The sequence below is a fragment of the Selaginella moellendorffii genome, unplaced genomic scaffold (assembly GCF_000143415.4).
Source record: "Selaginella moellendorffii unplaced genomic scaffold, v1.0 SELMOscaffold_18, whole genome shotgun sequence".
Taxonomy (NCBI): domain Eukaryota; kingdom Viridiplantae; phylum Streptophyta; class Lycopodiopsida; order Selaginellales; family Selaginellaceae; genus Selaginella; species Selaginella moellendorffii.
The window spans coordinates 2,307,706-2,334,363 of record NW_003314279.1 but is presented as its reverse complement, the minus strand read 5'-3'; the positions used below and the strand labels follow the sequence as shown (position 1 = coordinate 2,334,363).

General features: G+C 40.0%; 4 protein-coding genes and 2 pseudogenes across 4 annotated transcripts in view; all 6 read left to right on the top strand.

Annotated features, from left to right (window-relative positions):
• The first annotated feature begins 4,836 nt into the window (after positions 1-4,836).
• On the top strand, positions 4,837-5,928 carry LOC9650395 (pentatricopeptide repeat-containing protein At1g62930, chloroplastic). Its single transcript, XM_002972163.1, has one exon. It carries the CDS (start codon positions 4,837-4,839, stop codon positions 5,926-5,928), a length of 1,092 nt encoding a protein of 363 aa, XP_002972209.1.
• A 112-nt stretch (positions 5,929-6,040) lies between these two features.
• LOC112346898 ((+)-germacrene D synthase-like) lies at positions 6,041-7,099 on the top strand. Its single transcript, XM_024676759.1, has one exon. It carries the CDS (start codon positions 6,041-6,043, stop codon positions 7,097-7,099), a length of 1,059 nt encoding a protein of 352 aa, XP_024532527.1.
• A 1,359-nt stretch (positions 7,100-8,458) lies between these two features.
• On the top strand, positions 8,459-10,037 carry LOC9650394 (annotated as a pseudogene).
• A 949-nt stretch (positions 10,038-10,986) lies between these two features.
• On the top strand, positions 10,987-17,427 carry LOC9650393 (pentatricopeptide repeat-containing protein At1g05670, mitochondrial). Its single transcript, XM_024676758.1, has 5 exons — positions 10,987-11,118; positions 11,369-11,459; positions 11,751-11,806; positions 16,470-16,937; positions 17,035-17,427. The coding sequence occupies exons 1-5, from the start codon at positions 10,987-10,989 to the stop codon at positions 17,425-17,427; spliced, it is 1,140 nt and encodes a 379-aa protein (XP_024532526.1).
• Positions 17,428-17,670: 243 nt separating this feature from the next.
• On the top strand, positions 17,671-18,706 carry LOC112346944 (annotated as a pseudogene).
• Positions 18,707-18,855: 149 nt separating this feature from the next.
• Positions 18,856-26,658, top strand: part of LOC9650392 (pentatricopeptide repeat-containing protein At1g09410, mitochondrial) — an 11,149-nt gene continuing 3,346 nt past the window's right edge. The window contains exons 1-3 of the mRNA XM_024676757.1: positions 18,856-19,383; positions 19,548-19,687; positions 19,867-19,918. Coding sequence (XP_024532525.1) covers positions 18,856-19,383; positions 19,548-19,687; positions 19,867-19,918 — 720 coding nt within the window. The remainder of the gene's footprint in view (positions 19,384-19,547; positions 19,688-19,866; positions 19,919-26,658) is intronic.

The following is a 26,658-nucleotide window of genomic DNA, read 5'->3' as shown; positions in this document are numbered from 1 at the left end:
AAGGATCAGATTCTCAGTCTCAGACCCAATTTGGATCTCGGACTCTGTCTCGAACTCGGTCTCGAACTCAGTCTCCGTTTCGGCCTCGGACTCGATCCCAAACTCTATCTCGAACTCGGTCTCAGAGTTGGTCTTCAACTCGATCTTCGACTCGGTCCCATCCAATTGTCATTTTGGTTATGCTTTCGGGGATCCTTTAGCCTATGAGACCTTGGCAGGTTGGTTCCTTACAACTCCACCACCCATAAAAGAAGTTCAATGCCCACATTGAATGTCTCTTTTTTATCCTATAACTTGTATCCTATAACTTGTTGACCATGTCTCCGGGGGTATCCCCCGACTTAGCAGTGTGCCTAAGTTAGCCTCCCCGGCCAAGAGCCCATGACAACGGAATATAGGTATCCCTATACTCCTCACTTCACCACGCCCTAGTATGGGGTCGGGACTTGAACCTAGCCTTGATTTACTAGGGGGTTGGGACTTGAACCCAACCTCCGTAGAATACGTCTACGGATTCAACATCCCTGCAGGGAGTCAGGTGTAGTTCCCTATGCTTGGTCGACCTAGCTAACCCATGCTAATTAGCTTACCTTCGGCACACCTTTAGGCCCCAACATATGCCATTACTCAACTTCACAAATTGATACTTTAATTGAACTTTGCATAAGTACATAGAGTTCTGCTTAAGTTTGCAGAAATTCCTTCACTAGATCTCGCGCGTTCGCTAGGTTCTCCTCCGGTTCCCATGTTGCTTCACAGTGTAGAAATCCTTTCCACTTTATGTGGAATTCTCTCACCTTGCATCCTTGTCACTTGCTCTTACGCGCATTGAGGATGGCCTCGATTTCGTATTCCTCTTCCCCTTGGATAACCTCAAATAAAGGTTTTACTTGGTCCTTGCAAAGCGGATCCTCAAAATACGGCTTGAGTAAGTTCACATGGAACACAGGATGCATCTTCCTCATCTCTTGAGAAAGTCGGAGACGGTAGGCCACTTTACCAATTCAAGCCTCAATCTCATAAGGCCCCGCGAACCTATTTAAGGAACTCAAGATCAATTCATTTACAGGAATACATGCATTTTTACCTTTGGGTCAACTTCCGGCTGATCCCACTTGGTAGCCTGAAGTTCTTGGTGTTCAGCCACACCTTCTCCCCAGTTTGGAACTCTACATCCCAACGCTTTTGGTTCGCGTACTTAGTTTGCCTTTGTTGAACCCGTTCCAAGGAATCCCTCACTAGATTCCAAATGTTGAGTCTTTCCGCCATGAATGCCTCCACTGCGGGTAATTCTCCATGATACTCGGCCATGCCGAGTTCCACAGGACCTTTAATAGCTCGCCCATTGATGACTTCCCATGGACTCACCCCGATGCTCGAATGTGGTGAGTTGTTATAACACATTTCCGCAAGTCCCAAATGACTTACCCAATCGGTCTGGTCTCCCGAAACATAGCATCGCAAATAATCCTCCAGCTGCCTATTCACCCTTTCCGTTTGTCCGTCTGTCAAGAAGTGTTAGTGCCACCAAACTTGACTTAACACACATTACCTGTCTATGGGTGATAGGCTGTGCTGAATTTCAACTTGGTGCAATACTATTCCAGGAGAGTCCTCCAGAACCTACTAGTGAAGATCTTATCTCGATCTGAGATGATCTCTTTCGGCCTTCCCCGCACTCAAACCACTTGTTCGAAGAACAGCTTCGCCACACCTTCCGCATCCACTTCTGTTGTGGTGGGTATGAAATGTGCCATCTTCGAAAATCAATCCACCACCACGAATATCGCATCGAAACCCTCGCTTGGGGGGAGTCCCGTGATGAAGTCCATCGTAAGACATTTCCACAGACGATCTGGAATTGGGATGCTTTGTAACAAACCCCCACTAGCCTTAGTCATAGTTTTGACTTGCTGACATGTTGGACTTGTCTTTACATAGTCTTGGACATCCTTAGCCATATCTGGCCAGTGGTACTTCCTCTTGAGTAAGCCCATTGTCTTGGGCACGCCGCCGTGTCCCACAAGAGGTCCGTCATGACACTCTTTTAAGGCTACCTTCCTTAGTTCCCCTTCTAGAACATACACCCTCGTTTGCTTGTAATATATGAGTCGGTTGCATTTTGCATAGCCCGTTTTCTCTTCTGTTGGCAGCTCACCTCTCTGGTGAGCTTCCCGTGCCTCTAGATTCCTCAGCAACACTTCTTATGCTAGATCATCGTTCTCGTATGCGGTCCACACATCATCCCAAAAGGTTGTTGTTGCATTGGATATCACCAACTTCAAACTCGCTTTTTGACTTAGCGCATCTGCCACGATGTTGCTCTTCCCAGACTTGTACAGAATCTCGCAATCAAACTCGGCCAAAGCATTGGCCCACCGACCTTGTTTTCCCCTCAAGTTGGGTTGTGACAAGAAGTGTTTCGTTGCCATATTGTCTATGTAAACTTTGAAGTGTCTCCCAAGGTAGTGTCGCCACTCCTTGAGCACCTTGACCACCCTTCTCATGGGCAGGCCACTTTTGTTGAGCCTTGTCCAACTTCTTCGATAAGAACACTATTGGATGGTTGTCTTGCTTCAAAACTGTGCCCAACGCAAAGTCTGAAGCATCTGTTTCTACCTCAAAGTCCTTACCAAAGTCTGGTAACACCAACACGGGAGCCTTCCTCAACTTCCCCTTGAGGTGGATGAATGCCGCCTCGCATTCTGCTGTCCATACCATCTTTCCTTTTCCTGTTTGGTCCGTTAAGGGTAGGGCTACTCTCGAATAGTGTCTGATAAACTTTCGATAGTAGTTGCATAGCCCCAAGAATGCCCTTAACTTGTGTACATTCAATGGTCACTCCCAATCCTAGATCGCTTGGACCTTCTCAGAGTCCACCTTGAGCCCGTCCTTGCCCACCACATGCCCGAGAAATTTTACCTCTTGTTGAGCAAAGTCACATTTGCTCTCTTTAGCATACAGCTGATGTTCCCTTAGTTTCTCAAACACCTTCGTCAAGTGTTTAGCATGCTCCTCTAGCGTTTCGCTATAGATCAGGATGTTGTCAATATAGACGACATCCTAAAGGATCCCCAAAAACACGACCAAAATGACAAAGAGTTCATCGGGTGGGACCGAGTCGAAGGCAACTTAGAGAACTTAGCAAAAGTCAAGGCAGTGTTGGACAGATAGACAAAGTAAGCTGGTAAATTGAAAAGGAAAAATTTGTGGCTTACAGCCTACTCCTTATGTCTTTGTGGGTAGGGATGTATCATTCCTTTGTAAGTCGAGTGGTACTCAAAGCAGCAAAGGTGGCTAACTCCATTAGTCATTTCCTTGTCGGTGACGGCTGGAGGGTGTCTGAGTCTTAACATCTTTGGATGTAGAGGAGAAGTCGTTCCATAACTCATTTAAGTCAGTGTGTTTCCCATATAGTGTGCTTTCCATTAACTTTCGCAATTGTTTCCTTGACGGTTTGCTAGACTTGGGTATGCATCGACAAGGACGTTGATCTTCCCCAAGGGGGGAAGAGTGTCGCGAATATGACTTCAGGTATCGAAAGATATTTATCGGTCAGTCCTTATAGACACTCTTTCTTTACTGCCACGATGGCAGGAGGTTGGTACTGCTGATTCCCTTTATTAGCCCCTCTTGTCCAAATGTTAATAAATTGGACTTAGCATTTGTGCTTGGCCGGATGAGCATAAGGAAGGAATTCTTAAGTTTCTATTTAGCCAAACATACTTGGCATGGCTTGTTAGTTCTCTTTTGTTTTGTCTTAGCAAGAACCCTCGCATATTGAGACTAGTCCCTCAATATCACTAGATGATAGCTTACCGTGTTTGCCAAACACCCTCGCTATTATACCCTTTGTGTTAGTCTCATTTCGGTCCCAAATGCTATTTATGGAAAGTGTCTAGATTCACTCATTTTGCATATCTACGGATTGTAGAGATTGGCCTATACACAATGGTGTTCGTCTTGTGTTCAAATTCGCAATCTAAGGACATTCCATATTTAGTAAATTTTTAACTTATCCCAAAGACTAACTCCTAGTACTAAAGGAGGCTTGGGGTGAAAGCAAGGGGGGGGGGGCTATAGAGGGTTCCAGTAAGGATAGTGGTTGAAATGCATGTCCGACCACTTGAGATATTTTTTGGCTCCCACTGGACTGTATCGCTCCTTGTTCTGCATTCGGCTTGGGTTTAAGCCCAAGCTCCACGCTGCTCTAGTTGGTGGGGTACACTCTTCCTTGCGTTAGGCCACCAGTATGCTAAAATTATGCCAGACACCATTTGACACCATTTTGCATGCAAGTGCTAGATACGGGGAGTTGGTGCTCGTAAGATTGTACCAGACCCTCATTTTGTAGTGCAATAGGCTTGGAGTTCAACTCCAAATTTAGGTGCGCTAACACAACATGAAACTTACAAACTAATATTTAGCTATGCATTAAAGGACATGCTCTTTGAGCTTGGCATGCACCATGACATCCACTCTTAACCAGGCTTCTAGGCCCAAATGTGTGCCATTCCCAAGCTACCACATGTTGTTAAAAACAAGATGCTTATAGTGATTGAGTTGGCAATCAATGAGTTTAAGGAGCATTGAGTACTTTTGCAACAGCAGACTCAATAGCAAGAGAAGCTTGTGGAGGAGCTACAATCTCTTATGACGTAGATTGAAACTTGGTGGCATCACTAGTGGTGTGAGGAATATAAAGTTAATACACACAACATTGCAAAATGTTGGAACTCCATCTAAAACTTTGGCTTTAGTGACCACAGTGAGTTCAACAACAACCACTTGCAAACAACAGAACCTTAACTTCATCCTCCATAGATTATCATGAGAATGACAATCTGGGGCATTGAGCCAAACATGGTGACTTACAACAGCTTGATCCATGGCTTTTGCATGACCAACGGGGTAGACTCCACACTTTTGTTGATGGAAGAGATGACAGCAACAGGGTGCCTTCCAGATATCAACACCTACAACACACTTATTGACGGCCTTTGCAAGACAGGAAGGGTGCCAGAAGTGAACAGGCTGTTTGGAGAAATGAAAGCCAAGTTTTGCAACCCAGATGTTATCACGTACAGCTGCTTGATTGGTGGGTTTTGTAAGCTGGATAGGATCAACATGGCTTGCACGTTGTTTGATGACATGCTCAAGCAGGCAGCCCTCCCCGACGTCGTCACATTCCCGACACTAGTGGAAGGATACTGTAATGCTGGACTGGTGGATGATGCCGAAAGGCTTCTGGAAGAGATCGTTGCCAGTGACTGCTCTCCGGACGTGTATACGTACACAAGCCTGGTCGACGGCTTCTGCAAAGTCAAAAGAATGGTGGAGGCGCACAGAGTTCTCAAGCGAATGGCCAAAGGGGAATGCCAGCCCAACGTGGTGATTTACACCGCTCTCATTGACGCGTTCTGCAGCGCTGGGAAGCCGACGGTGGCTTACAAGCTGCTGGAGGAGATGGTTGGCAACGGCGTCCAGCCGAACGCTATCACGTACAGGAGCTTGATCGGTGGCTTCTGTGGGACTGGGGACCTGGAAGAGGCTCACAAGATGCTCGAGAGACTGGAGCGCAACGAGAACTGCAAGGCGGATATGTTCGCGTACCGGGTGATGATGGACGGGCTGTGTAGAACCGGGAGAATGAGCGCAGCTCTGGAGCTTCTCGAGGCCATCAAGCAGAGTGGCACGCCTCCTCGCCACGATATCTACGTGGCATTGATCAGGGGGGAGATGACGCTCTCGAGGAAAGGCAGGCCAAATGCCAAGGTTTATGAGGCGGTGATCCAGGAGCTAGCGAGAGAAGGGAGACACGAAAAGGCAAATGCACTCTCAGACGAATTACTTGGTAACAAAGCCAGTAAAACAAGATTTGTAATCACAAATCCACATTGTGTGAACACTATCTGGGATGTTTCCTAAGGTTTTTCGCAGAAATCAACAACCATTCAACTACTTAGTTTGAATTTGCTTCTAATTTTATTTATAAGGGCCCTCTTTCAATGTTGAAAATTCACTTAGGAACTCTTCCTTCATGGCTCTTCCATCCATTGCGAGCATTTTCGCAGCAGAGAAAAGCTATTCCATTCCACCAGTGTGTAAACTCCTTGCCTCTCCAGTGTTGAATCCGCTGTACGATGCAAAGGCCGACGCTCAGATCGATGCGTGGTGCGCGGAGTTTCTGAAGTTGCAACCTGGAAGCGAGAAAGCTATGTTTGTTCAAGAAAGCAGGCTTGGATTGCTCGCGGCTTATGTTTACCCCAGCATTCCATACGAGAAGATGATTCCGGTTGCAAAGTTCTTCGCTTGGTTCTTTCTTGCAGATGACATTCTGGATAGCCCGGAGATCTCCTCGTCAGACATGAGATATGTGGCAACTGCATACAAGATGGTTTTCAAGGGAAGATTTGACGAGGCCACGCTTCCAGTGAAAAATCCGGACCTGCTGAGGCAAATGAAGATGTTAGCTGAGGTTTTGGAAGAACTGTCCCTCCATATAGTGGATGAATCAGGCCGATTCGTGGATGCTATGACCAAGGTGCTCGACATGTTTGAGATTGAATCGAGCTGGCATCGCAAGCAAATCATTCCCAACCTGGATACGTACCTCTGGCTGAGAGAGATCACATCTGGTGTGGCTCCTTGCTTTGCTCTGATTGATGGCTTACTGCAACTTAGGCTGGAGGAGCGTGGCGTGCTGGATCATCCTCTCATACGCAAGGTTGAGGAGATTGGGACGCACCACATTGCGCTCCACAATGACTTGATCTCTCTCAGGAAGGAGTGGGCGAGAGGAAACTACCTCAACGCCGTGCCCATTCTCGCCAGCAATTGTAAGTGTGGCTTGAACGAGGCAATCGGCAAGGTTGCGAGCATGGTGGAGGATTTGGAGAAGGATTTCTCCCAGACAAAGCATGAGATCATTTCAAATGGGCTTGCCATGAAGCAAGGAGTCATGGACTATGTGAACGGGATAGAGGTGTGGATGGCCGGAAACGTAGAATGGGGATGGACGAGCGCTAGATACCATGGAATTGGGTGGATCCCTCCTGCAGAAAAATCAGGGACCTTCCAACTCAGTTCTATCAAATAGTAATTAATAATTTTTCTCATGGAGTGTTTTAGAAATTCATATTTAAGCAGTGTTTTCGTCCTGAACAAGCAAATTGAAATGCACAGTAGATGTGGTATCAACATCAAACACGCAGCTCAGATCTTCCATGGTATGGCCAAGAGGGACAAGTTCACCTGGGATCTTTTGCTGGTTGCCTGCTGCAAAAACGGGCACTTTGATGAAGCGCACTGTGATGGGCATCTTGATTCTGCCAAGGTAGTCTTTAGTAAAATGCCTGCTCGCAACTTGGTCTCGTGGAAGACGATGCTGGGGGCTTTATCTCAGCTCGCGGATGTAGAAAGCACTTTTGAAGAGATGATTACGTATGGAAGAGAATCAAAGAGGCAGCTGGCTTCCTCAAGGCGTTGGCTTTGGGTATAGGCGACGAGCAGCGTTGTGACGGAGACAAGATCGTGCTGCGGCATCTGATCGTGAAAGAAGCGCTCCGACTCTTTCAGGAGGCCGCAGTGGACGTAGCCGGAAAGGATTGCCGTGCAAGTCGAGAGATTCCTCACACGCTGGAAGAGCTCCAGAGAAGACTCCAGATGCCCGTGACGGGAGACCGGAGCACGATGTCGTCTCGTGCACTTGCGCAATTGCAGCATTGCCGTGTGTTGGAACGCCATAGCCACGGGATTAACCCAGTGCGTGGACGAAACCATGAAAATCCTCGACAAAATACCGGCATCAACCTGGAACACGCTGCTAACATCACACTCCTTGCAAGGGAATCTTACCGGGGCTAGAAGAGTCTTTCAGGAAATCAGACAAGAACTTGGTGTCGTGGAACGCCATGCTCTCGGCATATGCCCAAAACGGGCATCTTTCTCTTGCAAGGAAGGTGTTCCAAACGATGCCCCTGCGCAGCGTTGAATCCTTCAGTGCAATGCTGACCGCATATGCCCAAGCCCCGGCAGCCCCAGCGACGTGTTTGGTTCCTTCGAAGAGATGACGATAGTGGAGATGCCCGACGATTCCTGCTTCACTTTGGTGCTGATTGCGAGCAGCCAAGTTGGCGAGCCCAATGTCGGTGACTCCTACTTCAACTCCATGCGTCTGGATTACGGGGTGGCGGCGAGGAAGCAACACTACTGCTGCATCGTGGACATGCTGGGGCGAGCGGGATCGGAAGAGCTTGCACACCATGCCTTTTCTTCCCAACTCGTGGGACTGGACGTCCATGCTAAGTTCTTCCAGAGGTGATAGAATCTGGAAAAACTGTGCTCGAGTGACGAAACGAGCTTTGCTTTCGAGCCCCAGCGATGGAGCTGTTCTCGTGCTGCTCGCAAACTCATGCTCTTGATTCTTACTACTTTTTCGAAACTTTACCTTTATAAAACGGGTTATCGAATTTAGGGTTCATCGGTCATAATGGAGGAAGAAGCTCAATCGTTCTTCGATTCGGCCCCGCCTCTCCGATGCCGCGACGATGTGGTCGCGAGCGAATCGCTTCTTGGATATCTGGAAGGCGGCATCGGCCATCGGCCAGGTTTTATCCTTATCTAGCATTTCTCGTATTTTGGAGCTGAATCGCGTGATTCTAGACGACGCGCATTGCCATTGTTACATCCGGGGGCACGACCGTGCCCTTGGAGCGACGATGCGTTAGGGTCATTGACAATTTCAGCTCGGGGAGTCGAGGAGCAGCCTCCACAGAGTGCGTTATTCTTTTCTACTCATTCTTCTTTTATGATTTTTTTTTTTTTTTTTTGCAAGGTACTTCCTTGCAAGTGACTATGCTGTGATTTTCCTTCATCGGAGGCAAGCAGCACTCTTTTTTTCTTTTTCAAATGGTGATGCTACTTTCGTGAAATACTTTTTAGAGGATCTATGCAGCCATTTTGCCGCTCGCTGCCGGATAATCCCATACAAGAATGTCTCGAGCCTGTGGATGGATCAATCCGGGGTAAGCGAAATCTGCCTTTTATTTCTTCGAGAGTTTAACTCCCGCTTCGCAGCACGAGAAAAATGGTTTGATGCTGTGACTCGGGCAGTCACAGGACATCATTCTGCAAGCTCAGTTCTTGTTTCTCTTCTTGAGTTCTTAAGAATCAAAACAGGCGGTGCTCCAGAAGAAGCTCTTGAAGCTCAAGTTCACTACGCTCTTTGAGTACCTCCAAGTAAGAAACGTGCCGCGCAAACTCTGGTTTGTATGACGGTTTTTCGTGGCAGATTTTAGAGATTGTTGGAGCTGCCATGAAACCAGTTGGCAGGCATGCTATGTTTTACTTTGCAGCGGCTGTCTCCGACTTCTACATCCCCTGGAACTCCATGGTAAGAACTTCTCGTCTTCTCTCGTTTTGTTTTCGGTGGAAATCTCAAAAATAATCTTCTCTATCCAGATGGTCGGATGACGGCTCGATGACAATGCAGCTCGCTCCGGTTCCAAAGATGCTTGGATTGTTACGAAAGCATTGGGCTCCGGAGGCCTTTTGCGTCTCGTTCAAGGTTTTTCATTTCCTCTTTACTCTTCTTCTCTATAGCAGCTCAATCGAGCAAAGTTTTCTCTCGTATCAGCTGGAAACGGACGTGGACATACTCCTCAAGAAAGCACGCTCGTCGCTTTGCAAGTATGGCATGCACGCGGTGGTCGCCAACGAGCTCGAAACGAGGAAGAACAAGGTCGTGGTTGTGACGAGAAAAGTAGAGATGGTTTTGGAAAAGGGTGACTGCTCCGACATAGAGTTGCCGCTGGTGAATTGTCTGGTCGCCCAGCAGACCATGTATCTCCAGCAGCAACAAGCATGAATTTGGCAGCCGCTCGTCCCATCAAGTCCTCCACAGGCCAAGTCCACTCACTCGCGAGTTCTTCCTTGTCTCAAACACTTCCCGGCTCCCAGGTCTTCCTCTCCAATCTCCTCATATAAATGTATGGAAGATGCGGCCGACGCTCTCTTGGTTTTTGAGGGGTCTTGTTTGATCTCTTGTTCTTGGCATATGCCCAAAACGGACATCCACAAAGGTCATGGACGACCTTGGTCAGAGACATTGTGGCCAATTGTGGCATGTTAAAGAGCTTAAAATAGATGCTCAAAGAATCTTGTAGGGGGCATATTGGCGCCAAGTTCAGCGCGAGGGATGTTTGAAGTGATGCCCGAGCCAGATCTTGTGTGGAGCGTGATCTCGTGTCCTTGGCCAGAGTCTGCGGCATCTGATGAGCAGTAGCTGGGCATAGGCGGACAAGCTATCCTTGAAATCCCCTGCTAGTGCTTCTTACAAATGCTCAGCTAATTTCTTATGCCGAGCGGGGCAATTGGATCCGCTAAGCTTTCCTTTGATGCTATGCCGGAAAGGGATCAAGTATCCTAGAATGCTAAAATTTTGGTGCAAGGCATTTGTCACTGTCGAAACTGATGCTTGATAGTGTTCCTTATCATATTGGAATGCAATGTTATCAGCAGCATCTTCAGTTTTCCGAATCAGTTTCTTTCATCAAATGCCAGACGTGTCTTGGAATGCAATGTTTTTCCTCATGCTTGTTTGGGATGCTATTTCCTTCAACACCATATTGGGCAGTATGCAGCTTGGAGGGAAACAAGGTATCGTTTTTCAAGTAACGGAAACACTAAGGATACTATCCCTGACACCCTTTGGTCAGTTGGATCCAATACTTACAGTGGCTCTTTTGGACCATCTATTGCTGGACTCACTACAACGAGGGAATGTGTTAATCTTCTTATGTAAAAGCGTTCATATGTGTGGAGCTAAAGAAGTTGTACTTGCTATGTAAACAACTGTGAAGTACTAATGAGGAATAAGCCTTTGTTGTTTCAATGGTTTAGATTTTTGGTTATATATTTCTTACGGTTTGAATTACATCATAAGATCTAAATTTTAACGAATAAAATTCACTTTTATGGCCTGCGATGGAGGAAAGAGTGCCCAGCATGGTGATCAGGATTTTTCCATTTACTAGGTTGGTAGCCAAGTGCTTCAATCAAGCTAGCTTGCCCTATCGTTCATATCTTTCTGTGGCGGAAACAAGCTATGGCACCAGTGTATATGCCGAGTCCGCTGCTCCAAGCAACCTCTAAACGTCTCAGATTCTCTGCCAAGTTTTACTCCTTCCTGGTTTTGCTGGCTGCTTATAGTGCATTTCATGCTTTGGCTGGCTGGATCTAGGACTTTATTCTTAGCAACATAGAAGTGTCCATTGCTTTGTGGTTGTAGACGTTTACAACGAGCATGCCGAAAATCTATTTGAGCTTTGCCTTATCTATAATCTGACCTGACGCTTGTACTTAGCAGGCTTTTATTCCAGTGTCAAGCAAGCATATGGCTCTAGAGAATGAAACTCCAGCTTCATCCACTGGATCAGCTTGCTGGTGGCAGCATTCACGTAGCCCAAGCCAAATGATCTGGATGACGTTCCACGCATGTTCTATTAATCCCATTGTTTGCTCTTAACATTCCCCAAAGACATCAGTGGATTCATTGATTACAATGATACGTTATGTGACTTTATCTTTCTTTTTTCACATTCCTGCAAAGCAGTTTCTTCAGTCCAAGGACACCCATCAGTGAGTGCTCAATGTGAAACTTTCTTTGCTGCCTCTGACCTTGTGCTTTCAAGGTCCAAGTAAGGAGTCTCCTAATGAACTCATTGTGTTTTTTATTGACTCTCTTGCAGGTTTGTGCCAGCTTGATCAGATGCTTGAGCACTATCAATTCAAAGTGCCTGCACCTGTAACCTGTTTTTTACCTGACGTTGCTCAAGTGTTTTCAGATTGATTAGTGTTTTATAGATATCGTAGATACTCACATAGGCTGTCAAGTGATGTCTACTAGGTGTGGTGACATGATTTGGTGACACTTCCAAGAAATTTTTGAGACTTTAGTAATCTAACGCACTTAATATAAGTTATGTCCGATTAAGAAAATGATGAATCCTATCAAAACAAATGGGAAGTGTTAAATTTTATTTATAATGATAACTCTGAAATAAGAAGAACAGAAAATCAATCAAGCTGAACTAATGCGAAGCTCAATCATGTATTGTGATTTGACTAAATTAAATATTAAATCAGATTAAAATAAGCTATATAAAAATAAAAAATGAGGTTTAGATCAAAATTTGATTTCTATCAAACCTCAAAAATATCATTTTAAAAGTAGCAAAATCCTGATATATCACATATACTTGCTCCAATTGATTTGGGACCAATTGAGTTTATAGTAGTTTTAAGGGAATTTAAGCAATTTATACAACTATAACTTGGAGGAAGGGAAGAATAACAAATTACCATAAATAATTCCTTTATGCTCATGATTAGGATATATTCATGATATATTGTTATTGATCAAAAGACTATAAATAATAGGTAAATTTCTTTCAAATGGGTGATACTATTATATCTAACTATGCCTGGCTCTGGTGCATCAAAAGGGCAAAAATTTGAATGTAGTTCTTGTATCTTTAGTATTGTTAGAGCTAAAAACTTAGAATTTTCATTTCTAACTACTGAAAATAGAAAAGATAAACTACTATGTTGAGGAATGTATTCATAAATATGAAAGGTGAAGTTATATAGTGATAATTTTAATAGTAAATATTTATTTTTTTAATCTAGCTGGTGAGGAAATTAATAAAAACTGCAGTTGGCTTGGTTAAATAACAATAAGAATAAGACCTTGAAATATATATACATACATACATACATATATACATATATATATATGTATATATATATATATATATATGTATATATATATATATATGTATATATATATATATATGTATATATATATATGTATATATATGTATATATGTATATATATATATATACATATATATACATATATATATATATATATATATTATTGTTATCTATAATTTTAAGGTTTAATTGGGATTTTTTTCAGCAGAACTGTATGAAATAAATTATAAGAGAAATATACAAAAAAATTTAAATATAAAAGAAACAAAACTTTACCATAATTTCAATTATTAATAAAATTATTTGTAAATCTCTATCATTTATCATTTATATTCATTTATCTACAAAATTATTATAATTAATAGATATAAGACACCAATCCTTAAGTCCTAAAATGAAGCCAAAAGGTGTGCTACATAGCAATGGTTGAGGCAAAAGTCTAATAAACATAAAATATTTGGATTAAAAGCTTTAACTTGAAAAGTTAAAAGTGGGAATGAAAATCTTAAAGAAGCACTTGAGGAACAAATACTAAACAAGCAATGAATGGGTTTCTAAAAAGGATAAAAGAATGACTAATGTGTCTTGATATATAAAAGTGTCAAAATTGAAGTGCTAAACTCTAATACTCAAAATAGAACAATGTCAAAACTATCTCACTTGACCAAAAAATATAATGTTTAAAGTGTTAGACATATATAAGGCTAAATATATTCAAGCATAAATATATCTAGAGGTGGGATGAAAGCCCAAAGCAATCATTTCATAGATTTTTGGGGGATTTGGGAAATTTCTATGGAATAGTAAAAGGGGATTACTCTAGGAAAACCTTGTGTGACTAAGGAACATTATACCTATATAGTGGGTGATAATACAAATATTAGAAAGTCTAAAACTAGATTAAACATTGATGGATAAGTAGAGTGACTTGATGAAATATTTAAAAGTTAGCTCTAATTCCTTTGAAAGATTAAATTCAATACTCCTAATCTATGTATGGGTGGCACTATTTACTTAGATACTTTATATGGTTTATTAAAACCTCAATCTAGCCACGTAGTTAGAGGTGGGGAGAATATTCATAATATTTACACTTAGTTTTAGTGTTTTGAAATGTCATCTAAAAGTCCTTCACTGTATAAAGAAAGAGGAATATATAAGGAACCAACTCCTTGTAGGTTAAAGGATCCTTGAAACTATAATTGAAATGATAAATAGTTCATTGGATGAAATTAAGTCCAAGATCGAAATCGAGTTTAAGACTAAGTCCAAGATTTGAGATTTAATCTCATTTTGTTTTTTAATTTTAGGGTGAATTCTCAAAATATTTGCATTGTGGTGATAAAGTGTCCACCAAAAAATACTTATTATCATGCTTCTTGTGTTGGGTCCTATTAGCTGTTTATAGAAAATGTCTAGATTTGCTAGTTAGGTAAGGATGCATTACTGCTACTAGCACTAGTGCTTAAGAATGAGTGTGCCCAACTATAAAATTCTAGGTCCCATGTCTAAATTTTAAGAATTTCTTGAATTTTCTTCTTTTTTAAACTAAGAATAATTATTTTATCCTCTTTGCACCTTGGTTGTTGATTGAATTAAGCAATGGAGCTAATGGGTTTGTAAATCTTGTTGAGCACTTTATTTTAATATCACAAATTTTTTAATTCCGTTCTCAGAGCATAACATGCAAACAAGTTGTATTCATGATATGTATAATAGTCATTTTAAGAGTTTGATATATAATAGATTTTCAACTATTTTAATCTTTCTTTGGCTTGTCAGATAAATTTATTTATAAGCTTTCTCTAGGGTCCTTGCATGTGAGTTTTAGTCCAAGATCAAGCAATTTATAGAGCTTTTTACTTGGGTTCTTTTATTTTGAGTGTAAAAAAAGTTTAGGGCATTCTCATGCAATTTTGAGTAATATAGATGGATCTTTCTTACATGGCTAAATAAATCTTGGATAAAGCTTTTTGGCGAGCCTTAGAACAAAACTTTAAGAGTTAATAACTGTAAGATCTTTATATTTTTTCATCCAGATATGTGTTTGCTAATTTTAGTGAGTTGTTTTAAGTATATTTGAGTGAGATTTTTAGGTTTATCTTTCATACAAGACTGTTATAAATGTTTTTAGAGTTTTGTTTCATGATTTTTAGAGTAGTATACAAAAATTTTAAGTGTCTTTTCTTTTTAGCTTTATGTTATTTATTAGGAATTCAAGGCTTCATCTCTTAAAACATTTGGTGTTTTTAAAGTTTAAAACTTTTTCCTTATATATTTATCCCTTGCATCATGTTATGGTTTATTTTAGTGCCCTAGAGTATATATAGCTATTTCATGTCTTATTTTAATCATCTCTTTTGATGAGAAGCTTTTACTTGAATGGAAAACAACATTTAGTATATAGTGAGTGCATAAGAGGTTATAAGTGTTATAAAGAGTGATCTTAAAATCCTTGAATGTCTAGCAAACATAAAACTTTGTGATTGAGCTCTCTAAGCTCTAGACTAGCATCAAAGCAAGTACCTAATTTCAGTATTTAGTGCATTTTAGAAGTATGATACTTATTTATACTGGTCAAGTGTTATTGCTATATAAACTCCTCTTTACACACATATAACTTAGAGGAATTCTTAAGGCTTTTATGTCAGCTTAACTACTAAATGGTGTTCTAAGTAAGTAAGTCTTCATCGTTTATAATAGATTCCAAAGAGGAGCACAATCAAAACATTATACCAATAGTGGCAACTATTTATATTCTTTATAGGGCAATGGACTTTTCAAAGTTCTATCTTGGATCAAGTGTTTTGACTCGTAATAACATTGATCAATCTCAAACTTACTTACGATACAACAAAATCACTAAAGATGCTTTGTCCCAAAAATTATTCTTGAGATCCTTGAAAGCAAGAGCAGCACATTGGGCATCTTTCTTGCTTCCAAATAAATGATGATCATTTTCTATAATGATTGATAAGTTTTTCAAATAATTTGGAATTGAGAAAATTGACCAACAACTCTATATGAACTGTTTTAATATTGGCAAATGCTACAAAAGAGTATTAGTAACTACACTATCCAATTTAAGAAGCATTGGTGTGCACGCTTGCTATAGAGGCTGATAGCAAATGAGAAGTCCATGGTGTTGGCATTCATCCAAGGACTCAAATTTGAAATACAATGTAAAGTCCTCAAGTGCCAATATGAAACTTGCAAAATAACATTTGGCCATGCATTAGGGGTGGAAAAGGACATACTCTTTGAGCTTGGCATGCATCACAACATTCACTCTCAGCCAAGCTTCCAAGCCCAAATATGTGCTATTGTCGAACTAGCATATGTCGTTAAGGACAAGATGCCCATAGTGATTGAGTTAACACTCAATGAGCTTAAGGAGCATTGAGCACTTGTGCAGCAGTAAACCCAATAACAAAAGAAGCTTGTGGAGGAGCTACAATCTTTTTTAGGATGTAAATTGAAACTCGGCAGTATCACTGGTGGTGTGAGGAATGCAAAGTTAATACACACAATATTGTGAGGTGTTAAAACTCCATCTAGAACTTTGGCTTTAGTGACCACAGTGAGTCCAACAACAACCACTTGCAAACAACACAGCCCTAGCTTCATCTTCCACAGATAGTCATGAGAGTGATAGTCCGGGGCATTGAGCCAAACATGGTGACTTACAACAGCTTGAGCCATGGCTTTTGCATGGCCAACAGGGTAGACCCCACACTTTTGCTGATGGAAGAGATGAGAGCAACAAGTGCCTTCCGGATATCATCACCTACAACACACTTATTGACGGACTTTGCAAGACGGGAAGGGTGCCAGAAGCGAACAGGCTGTTTGGAGACATGAAGGCCAAGTTTTGCAACCTGGATGTTATCATGTACAGCTGCTTGATCGGCGGGTTTTGTAAGCTGGAGAGGATTGACATGGCTTGCATGTTGTTTGACGACACGCTCAAGCAGGCAATCCTCCCCGATGTCGTCACTTTCTCGACACTAGTGGAAGGATACTGTAATGCTGGACTGGTGGATGACGCCGAGAGGCTTCTGGAAGAGATGGTTGCCAGTGACTGCTCTCCGGACGTGTATACTTACACAAGCCTGGTCGACGGCTTCTGCAAAGTCGGAAGAATGGTGGAGGCGTGCAGAGTTCTCAAGCGAATGGCCAAGCGGGGATGCCAGCCCAACGTGGTGTGGTGACACCGCTCTCACCGCTCTACACCGCTCTCATTGACGCGTTCTGCAGAGCTGGGAAGCCGACGGTGGCTTACAAGCTGCTGGAGGAGATGGTTGGCAACGGCCGAACGTTATCACGTACAGGAGCTTGATCGGTGGCTTCTGTGGGACTGGGGACCTGGAAGAGGCTCGCAAGATGCTCGAGAGACTGGAGCGCGACGAGAACTGCAAGGCGGATATGTTCGCGTACCGGGTGATGATGGACGGGCTGTGTACCACAGGGAGAATGAGCGCAGCTCTGGAGCTTCTCGAGGCTATCAGGCAGAGTGGCACGCCTCCTCGCCACGATATCTATGTGGCCTTGATCAGGGGGCTGTGCCAGGGGAAAGAGCTCGGCAAAGCCCTGGAAGTTTTGGAAGAGATGACGCTCTCGAGGAAAAGCAGGCCAAATGCCGAGGCTTAGCGGTGATCCAGGAGCTAGCGAGAGAATGGAGGCACGAAGAGGCAAACGCGCTCGCGGACGAATTACTTGGTAACAAAGAGTAAAAAGAGATTTGTAATCACATATCCTGAATATTGTGTAAATACTATAGATGTTCTCCTGGGATGTTTCCTAAGGCTTTCGCAGAAATAGAGTTTAGTTTGAATTTGCTTCTAATTTTATATATAAGGCCCTCTTTCAGAGTTCACTTAGGACTCTTCTTTCATGGCTGTTTCATCCATTGCGAGCATTTTCGCAGCGGAGAAAAGCTATTCCATTCCACCAGTGTGTCAACTCCTTGTCTCTCCAGTGCTGAATCCTCTGTACGATGCAAAGGCCGAGTCTCAGATCGATGCGTGGTGCGCGGAGTTTCTGAAGTTGCAACCTGGAAGCGAGAAACCCGTGTTTGTTCAAGAAAGCAGGCTTGGATTGCTCGCGGCTTATGTTTACCCGACCATAGATTGTTCCGGTTGGAAAGTTCTTCGCTTCGTTCTTTCTTGCAGATGACATTCTGGATAGCCCGGAGATCTCCTCGTCGGACATGACGAATGTGGCAACTGCATACAAGATGGTTTTAAAGGGAAGATTTGACGAGGCCATGCTTCCAGTGAAAAATCCGGACCTGCTGAGGCAAATGAAGATGTTATCTGAGGTCTTGGAAGAATTGTCCCTCCATGTAGTGGATGAATCAGGCCGATTCGTGGATGCTATGACCAGGGTGCTCGACATGTTTGAGATTGAATCGAGCTGGCTTCGCAAGCAAATCATTCCCAACCTGGATACGTACCTCTGGCTGAGAGAGATCACATCTGGCGTGGCTCCTTGCTTTGCTCTGATTGATGGTTTACTGCAACTTAGGCTGGAGGAGCGTGGCGTGCTGGATCATCCTCTCATACGCAAGGTTGAGGAGATTGGGACGCACCACATTGCGCTCCACAATGACTTGATGTCGCTCAGGAAGGAGCGGGCGACAGGAAACTACCTCAACGCCGTGCCCATTCTCGCCAGCAATCGTAAGTGTGGCTTGAACGAGGCAATCGGCAAGGTTGCGAGCATGCTGGAGGATTTGGAGAAGGATTTCGCTCGGACAAAGCATGAGATCATTTCAAGTGGGCTTGCCATGAAGCAAGGAGTCATGGACTATGTGAACGGGATAGAGGTGTGGATGGCCGGAAACGTAGAATGGGGATGGACGAGCGCTAGATACCATGGAATTGGGTGGATCCCTCCTGCAGAAAAATCAGGGACCTTCCAACTCTAGATTGTTGCTCAGTTCCATCAAATAGTAAATAATAATTTCTCTCATGGAGTGTTTTAGAAATTCATATCTAAGCAGTGTTTTCGACCTGAACAAGCAAATTGAAATGCACGGTAGATGTGGTAACATCAAACACGCAGCTCAAATCTTCCATGGTAGACAAGTTCAGCTGGGATCTTTTGCTGTTCTGCAAAAACGGGCATTTTGATGAAGCGCGAAGGCTCTTCAGCTGCATGCCGTGCTGGAGCCTCGTGTCATTTACTACTATGATTTCTGTTGACTCCAAGAGAAGCAAAATGCAAGGAATACAATCTGTTACTATAAACGCGGTGCTTTTTGCATTTGCCGAAAATGGGCATCTTGATTCTGCCAAGGTAGTCTTTAGCAAAATGCCTGCTCACAACTTGGTCTCGTGGACGATGATGCTGGGGGCTTTATCTCAGCTCGCGGATGTAGAAAGCACTTTTAAAGAGATGCCGGAGCACGATGTCGTCTCGTGCACTTGCGCAATTGCAGCATTTTCCCGTCACGGGCATTTGGAGCTCTTCCACGCCATGCAATCGTGTGATTCTAGACGACGCGCATTGCCATTGTTACATCCGGGGGCACGACCGTGCCCTTGGAGCGACGATGCGTTAGGGTCATTGACAATTTCAGCTTGGGGAGTCGAGGAGCAGCCCGTTATTCTTTCTACTCATTCTTCTTTTATGATTATTTTATTTTATTTTATTTTTTGCAGCAAGTTGCTGTGATTTTCCTTCATGGGAGGCAAGCAGCACTCTGTTTTTTCTTTTGCAAATGGTGATGCTACTTTCATGAAATACTTTTTAGAGGATCTATGCAGCCATTTTGCCGCTCGCTGCCGGATAATCCCTGGGTAAGCGAAATCTGCCTTTTATTTCTTCGAGAGTTTAACTCCCGCTTCGCAGCACGAGAAAAATGGTTTGATGCTGTGACTCGGGCAGTCACAGGACATCATTCTGAGTTCTTGTTTCTCTTCTTGAGTTCTTAAGAATCAAAACAGGCGGTGCTCCTGAAGAAGCTCTTGAAGCTCGAGTTCACTACACTCTTTGAGTACCTCCAAGTAAGAAACGTGCCGCGCAAACGCTGGTTTCTATGACGGTTTTTCATGGCAGATTTAGAGATTGTTGGAGCTGTGGCAGGCATGCTATGTTTTACTTTGCAGCTGACTTCTACGTCCCCTGGAACTCCATGGTAAGAACTTCTCGTCTTCTCTTGTTTTATTTTCGGTGGAAATCTCAAAAATAATCTTCTGTATCCCGATGGAGCACAAGATCCCGTCAAAACTATCTCACTTGACTGGGGGTTTTGGTAAATTTATATGGAATAATAAAAGGGGGAAAACCAGTGTAGATTATACTTATATAATGGGTGATAATATAAGTATTAGAGAGTCTAAATATTGATGGATTAATAGATAAGTAGAGTAAATTGGTGAAGTATTTAAAAGCTAACTCTAATTTTAACCATTTTAATCTTTCTTTAACTTGTCAGATAGATTTATTTGTAGACTTTTTTTAAAGTCCTTGCATGTGACTTTTTAGTCCAAGATCAAGCAATTAATAAAGCTTTTGGCTTGGGTTCGTGTAAGAAAAGTTTAGGGCATTCTCACGCAATTCTAAGTTATGCATTTAGATTTTTATTACATGGCTAGATAAATCTTAGATAAAGTTTTTCAACAAGTGCTAAAACAAGATTTTAGGAATTGGCAGCTACAAGATCTTTATATTTTTTTATTCGAATATGTGTTTGTTAGTTTAAGTGAGTCTTTTGAGTGTATTTAAGTGAGATTTTTAGGTTTAGTTTTTTACAAAGATTTTATACATGTTTTTAGAGTTTGGTTTCATGATTTTTAGAGTAGTGTACAAAAATTTAAGGGTCCTTTTTAAAAGCTTTTTGTTGGTTTATGCTTATAAGGAATTTTTAAAAGTTTGAAAGATTTTCTTTATATATTTATCTCTTGTATCATCTTATAGTTTATTTTAGTGCCCTAGAGTATATATAGCTATTTGATGTCTCATGTTTAATCATCTCTTTTTGATTAAAAAACTTTTACTTGAATGGAGAACAATATCTAATATATAGTGAGTGTATAAGAGACTATAAAGTGTTATAAAGAGTGATTTTAAAATCCTTGAGTGTCTAGCAAGAATAAAACCTTGTGATTGAGCTCTCCAACCTCTAGACTAACATCATAGTATATACTTAGCTTTCACATTTGGCACATTTTAGAAGTTTAATGTCTATTCATATGCATTGTTCAAGTGTTGTTACTATATAAACTCCTCTTAGGACACACATAGAGGAATTCTCAAGGCTTATATGCTACCTTAACTACTAGACAATGTTGTTGGTAAATGAGTCTTTATCATTTATAATAGATTCCAAAGAAGAGCACAATTAAAACATTACACCAATGGTGGTAATTATTCATATTCTTTATGGAGCAATGGATCTTCTAAAGTTCTATCTTGGATTAAGTATTTTGGCTTGCAATCACATTAATCAATTTCAAACTTACTTAAGATACAACAAGATCATTGAAGATGCTTTGTCCCAAGAATTATTCTTGAGATCCTTGAAAACAAGAGTGGTAGATTAGACATCTTTCTTGTTTCCAAATGAATCTTGTCTACAATGATTGACAAGTTCGTCAAACAATTTAGAATGGAGAAAATTGATTAACAACTCTACATATAAATTGTTTTAATTTTGGCAAATGCTTCAAAAGAAACACCTCAGCAATGATTCAAAGCTTGTTTTAAGCTTTGACACCTTTCTAGGCTTTTTGGAGGCCTCTCCCAAGGTCCTTAACAGTCATATGAAGTAGTCAAATGAGACACATGTATCAAATGTAGATATATGTATATCACTACATACAAGGTGGCAATAGTGGCAAATTCATTCCTACAGTAACTCAATTTTCCCTTCTAGCACTTAAAGGTGATACTAACCCACTGAAACCACAAGATCCCAGCTGAAGCATCACTCAACACAATTGTGGCCTCTTTTGCAGATAACACTATGGAACTCGTCCAGTAAATTCATGATGACTTAGGTGTTTTTCAACTTTGGAGGCACTCTATCCCGGCATATAAAAGCTCTCAACCTCATGACACGAACAGAGTTCACTCGAGGCTATAGCAATCCACCTTAATGCATTAAGATGACATCCAACTTTAGAGGGTGACATAGCCAGCTTCACTACCATCTTTGGGCCTCCTTCAAAACACTTTTTGCCCACCTTGAGTATATTATAGCACAATGATATTAAACAGCTCTTAGCATCAGTACAACTTTTCTAATATTGAGTTCTTTTCACTTTTCTTTATTTCTTTACTTTCACTCTTTGATAAATGGATTGTCCATCTCATTTTGCATAGCAAGGAATTGTAATGGATATATCCAAAATGGATTCCCTTCTAACTCGATTTCTACTTGCCTTTCAAGACTTATATCCTTGCAGTGGCAAACTCAAGCTTGGATTTCAATCTTGAGGTGGCATCAATTTCAATCATCTGAAAGGTCATTCTTTCCCTCCTATAGTTTTTAGACTCTTCTCTACATCAAATTAATCCACACCTCATCACCATCACTCTAGTCTACTCATAGCCACTATTTAGTCCATTTTCCATTTGCTACAGCTTTATCCATCACTTACTATATTTGTCTAAATCACTTTTCTCCACTTATCTTACCATAAACACCTCCATTTTGGGACATCTTTACATAACATTATCTACTATACTCATATGTAGTAGATGCAATAAGAAGCAACCCTCCTGACCTATGTAACTCAAGATATGGAATGAACTTAATCGATAAAACACACTCTTGGCAAATACTAGACACTAAAAGTTAATTTTGACTAGCCAAAAGTCCTTAACTGTAGTACGAAGCTAAACATAGGCAAACAGTATTTCCTAAACTCATATAGATACAATAAGATACAATGATCTAAAATTGGCACTAGTTGCAAACATTTTCTTTTGCAATGATTGCTATATAAGCTACTAATGATCATCCACATATTGCAAGATTCCTTCCATTACCAGTCTATTCAAGTTTGGTAACCATTCCACCCATCATTTGTCACTATGATTGCAATTTTTCTGTTCCACCACATATCCCAAACTAGGCAACACATTCATTTCTCTTCCACTTTCTTTGGAACTTTGGGAGCAAACTTAAATTGTGTTTAAGGAACTTTTGAGAGGTTTGGAGACTTTAGAGGCTAGAGTCTAGGTTACCGCTTTGTTTCCTCTTGGATTCTTACTCCTTTTTCTTTGTTTTTCTTAATTATTCATTATTTTTTCTTCTTTCCACAATTTTTCTTAGGTTGAGTTCTTAGTTCTATAATCAAGTTTTCCCTATGTGGTTTCTTGATCCTAGAACACTAAAACTTCTTTTCCCACTTTTATTTTCTTTGTTTTATCTTTGGTTTTCTTTCTTATATAGTTGATAGAAGATATTACATTAGAGCTTTCAACAGCAATTTAGTTGTGAGTTTTTACGTGTGATAGAGTCTGATATGATTCCTTGTGGTCACCTATTAGGATATGCATATCCTTTAAACAAGATTCTCTAAACTATTCCACTATTAAAATTGTCTGAGGGCATTAAAAATATTTTGGGAGAGGGGGTATATACCCCTTTCTCCCCCATTACTAATTTAGAGGAATTTCATTTAAAGATATGGTTGAGCTTTATTTTCAAAGCATGAAAAAGTGTTCTCTCCACCGTTGAAAGGTCTCAACAATGATACAAATAGTCTTGAACTATTAGTAAAATGATGAGAATAGACATTATGTTAGTATAAAAGGTTAATATCTCGGTGTCACTTTTGGATAGCAAAAATAGGAATTAGATATATAGAGTACTTGGACCAAAGTGCAAAATTAGTGTGGCCTTAGGCCATTTTTGGGTTGTAAGTTGCATAAAGGTTGTGATTGAGACTCCTTCAAGTGCAAAAGTGTAGTTAAGTGATTAATTAGAATGAAAAATTTAAATAGAATCATATAGAATGCTTAACCATTACCAAACTATGTTAATTGTATTAGTAAATAAAGATATAATTAATTTAATTCATTATTAAATGACTTTATATATTATAAATACTATCCACATAGAATATATGTATAAAGGTTAAGGATATTTAAGCAGTAGGAGTAGCAAAGTAGAGCTTTAAGGGTAATGAGGAACTTCATACTCAAGAGTTTCTCAAGGGATAATGCAATTAATTATATATTAGGGATGGTTATCAAAGCCTAAAATTGTATTTTCTAACTCATTAAAAATATTTTGTCAAGATCTATTTAGCCATAAAAATAAATTTTTTTTCATAAAATTATGTGAAGCTATAAATTTCTCTCACTTTAAATAAAAGATTGCAAGAGAAAAATGTTGTGAATTGTTTGATCTTGGGTAAAATAATATTTTCTAGTGAAATCACCAACTCCCAATAGTGGATATATACTTAAACTTGAGAACTTTCATCCTTCTTAATATCCATAAAAGGTGAATATACCCCTTTCTTAAAATATCCCTTATTCCTCTAGAATATTCATGTAATAAAATATTTTAAGGAATTCACTACCTTTGGTATAACAATCTAGCACATTTAAATGTTAGTGAAACTATATTAATCTAGTGGTGATGTAAGTTTGGTAAATAACCTTATGGAAGGGTAAGGTGATTTAGATGATTTTGATCTTAAAAAATTTTCATTTATAAATGATGTTTTGCTTAATTTCCTGATAAGGAGGAAGAGCTATGTGTTGCATGTGTAGTGTTAAAGCTTTGTCTACATAAGGAAATATCATTAAGTCATAATAATTAAAATAAAACATTTCAAATGAAACCCATCTACTTAGAATCTCCAAGTAGCCAAAGGGAGGTGCTTTGCTTAGCCCCCACTGTGTGGCAATGAACCTAGTGGCACGTAAAATCAGAAGAATACTTTAGTAATCAACCATATTACAAAGAAATAATTTTAGCAAACATTTTAAAATTAATAATAGACTATTAAATGGTGTGGGTGAAAGGCCGAGTGTTGCACTTCCAACAATTGTAACTATAAAGGCATTTCATACTTCCTCCTCAACAAGAAGAGTTTGGCACCTTTGGGTTCAATGTAAACTTCAATCTTGATTGTGAACTAATGGCACAAAGTTATATTTTATATTATTTTTAATAAGTTTTTTATTATTGGAGGATTTCTAGGTCCTACAAAAATTGAATATACTAAGGGTACATGGGCATTGAAGGAAGTGGACTTTAACACTTAGTGGCAAGTTTGTATTAACAATCCAAAGTTGATAAATATGGCTACTTATGAGAATTTTACTTTCTCTATGTTTATTTTAATATTTGTGAGTAGAATGTAAGATGAATTAATTGGAAAAATGAGTTTTGGAATTAAAGCCACTAACTTTTGGTAGAGTTATTTATATGTGGTTATATTGGTTTGTTTGGATAAAAATTTATAATGTTATATAAAAATATGAGTGATTCAAGAAATTCAATATCAAGAAAGTAAATATCTAGTAGATCTAAACACCTTTTATAAATAGCTAAAACAACCAAATTGAGACCAATATATAATAGCAAGAGTGTCTAGTGGATATGATAAGCTATTATATAGTGATATTGAGGGACTAGTGCTCAATATAAAAAAGATTTTATCAAGCTAATGCAAGACAAAACAAATAAGAACTAAAAATTGGGCTAGGTATACTCAATAAGAAATACATATGAGTTCTTATTATATGCTTATTTGGCTCAAATGTTAAATCTAATTTAGTAACATTTGAACAAAAACAACTAACAAAAGGAATTGGCAATATTGATTTTTTTCCATTGTGGCAATAAAGATAGAATATTTGAAAGATTTAACATATGATACTTAGAGTCATATTTGCAATACTACAAAAGACTTAGTAAATTGTTTTTCCATTGCTATACTTTAATCATTTCCCAATACTATGCAATCCATTCAAAAAAAAGTTTTCAAAGGTACATTTGAGATTGGAATTGGGGACCTAGAACTCACTCCAAACATTTCAAAACCAACATTTAGAATACAATATAATTAAAGCATTTGTATAATACTTTATAACTTTTATATAAATGTAGTGAGATATGCAATTCAATGCAGCCAAAATAACTAAATATGTGAGGGAGTTATATTGCAAAAAGTACTAATAACTTCTTTCTTAAGTGCCATTAAATACTATTGAGGACAAATCTATATATGTCTAAGAAACACAAAACAATTATGCAAAACTAAAGTGTTTGAGAAAATTTCTAGAGGTTAGAAATTTATTAAATATAGCTATCTAAGTGTGTTATTTCATACAACCTTCAAAGTCTATTTTACAATTACAAAATAGGAGTGATCACAATGATCTTGTAGAGAAAATATAAAAGGACTTAAATAATTATTTCTCTTAGGCAAAATGATCAATTTTTCCTAACAATACAACTTCAAATATCAAAGAAAGAGATGGTAGATCAACACAAATATATAGTTAGTCTAATTTGTTATTATATGATATATATTTGTAATGCACATAGTTTTGACTCTATACCATATAGTAATTTACCATAAGATAACCATATAGCAGAATTTTAACCCTTTGACACATATGCCAAGGATAATGGAATAGGATATGAGTTTTAGGGCCTTGGGCTACTAAAAAATTGAACATATAGTTGTAAGTTATAAATTTTTATTTTTCAATTTGCTAGCTTACTTTGTTTATTTGACCACCTTTGCCTTAACTTTAGTTAGGTTCTTTTGCTAAGGTTCATGCCTATCATACTAATTTCAACTTGATCCTACTTAGATTCAACTGTTTATTATATGAGCATAGGGGTTAACCAACTCTCTATAGATTCCTAAAGTCTCTTTTAATCCCCCTCCTTGAGTTAGA

Coding starts and splice junctions, on each gene's coding strand:
- LOC112346898 (XM_024676759.1), top strand. CDS start 6,041: ATGGCTCTTCCATCCATTGCGAGCATTTTCGCAGCAGAGAAAAGCTAT.
- LOC9650393 (XM_024676758.1), top strand. CDS start 10,987: ATGGAGGAAAGAGTGCCCAGCATGGTGATCAGGATTTTTCCATTTACT. Junction 11,119..11,368: donor AAACAAGCTATGGCACCAGT/GTATATGCCGAG, acceptor TGTACTTAGCAG/GCTTTTATTCCAGTGTCAAG. Junction 11,460..11,750: donor TTGCTGGTGGCAGCATTCAC/GTAGCCCAAGCC, acceptor ACTCTCTTGCAG/GTTTGTGCCAGCTTGATCAG.
- LOC9650395 (XM_002972163.1), top strand. CDS start 4,837: ATGACAATCTGGGGCATTGAGCCAAACATGGTGACTTACAACAGCTTG.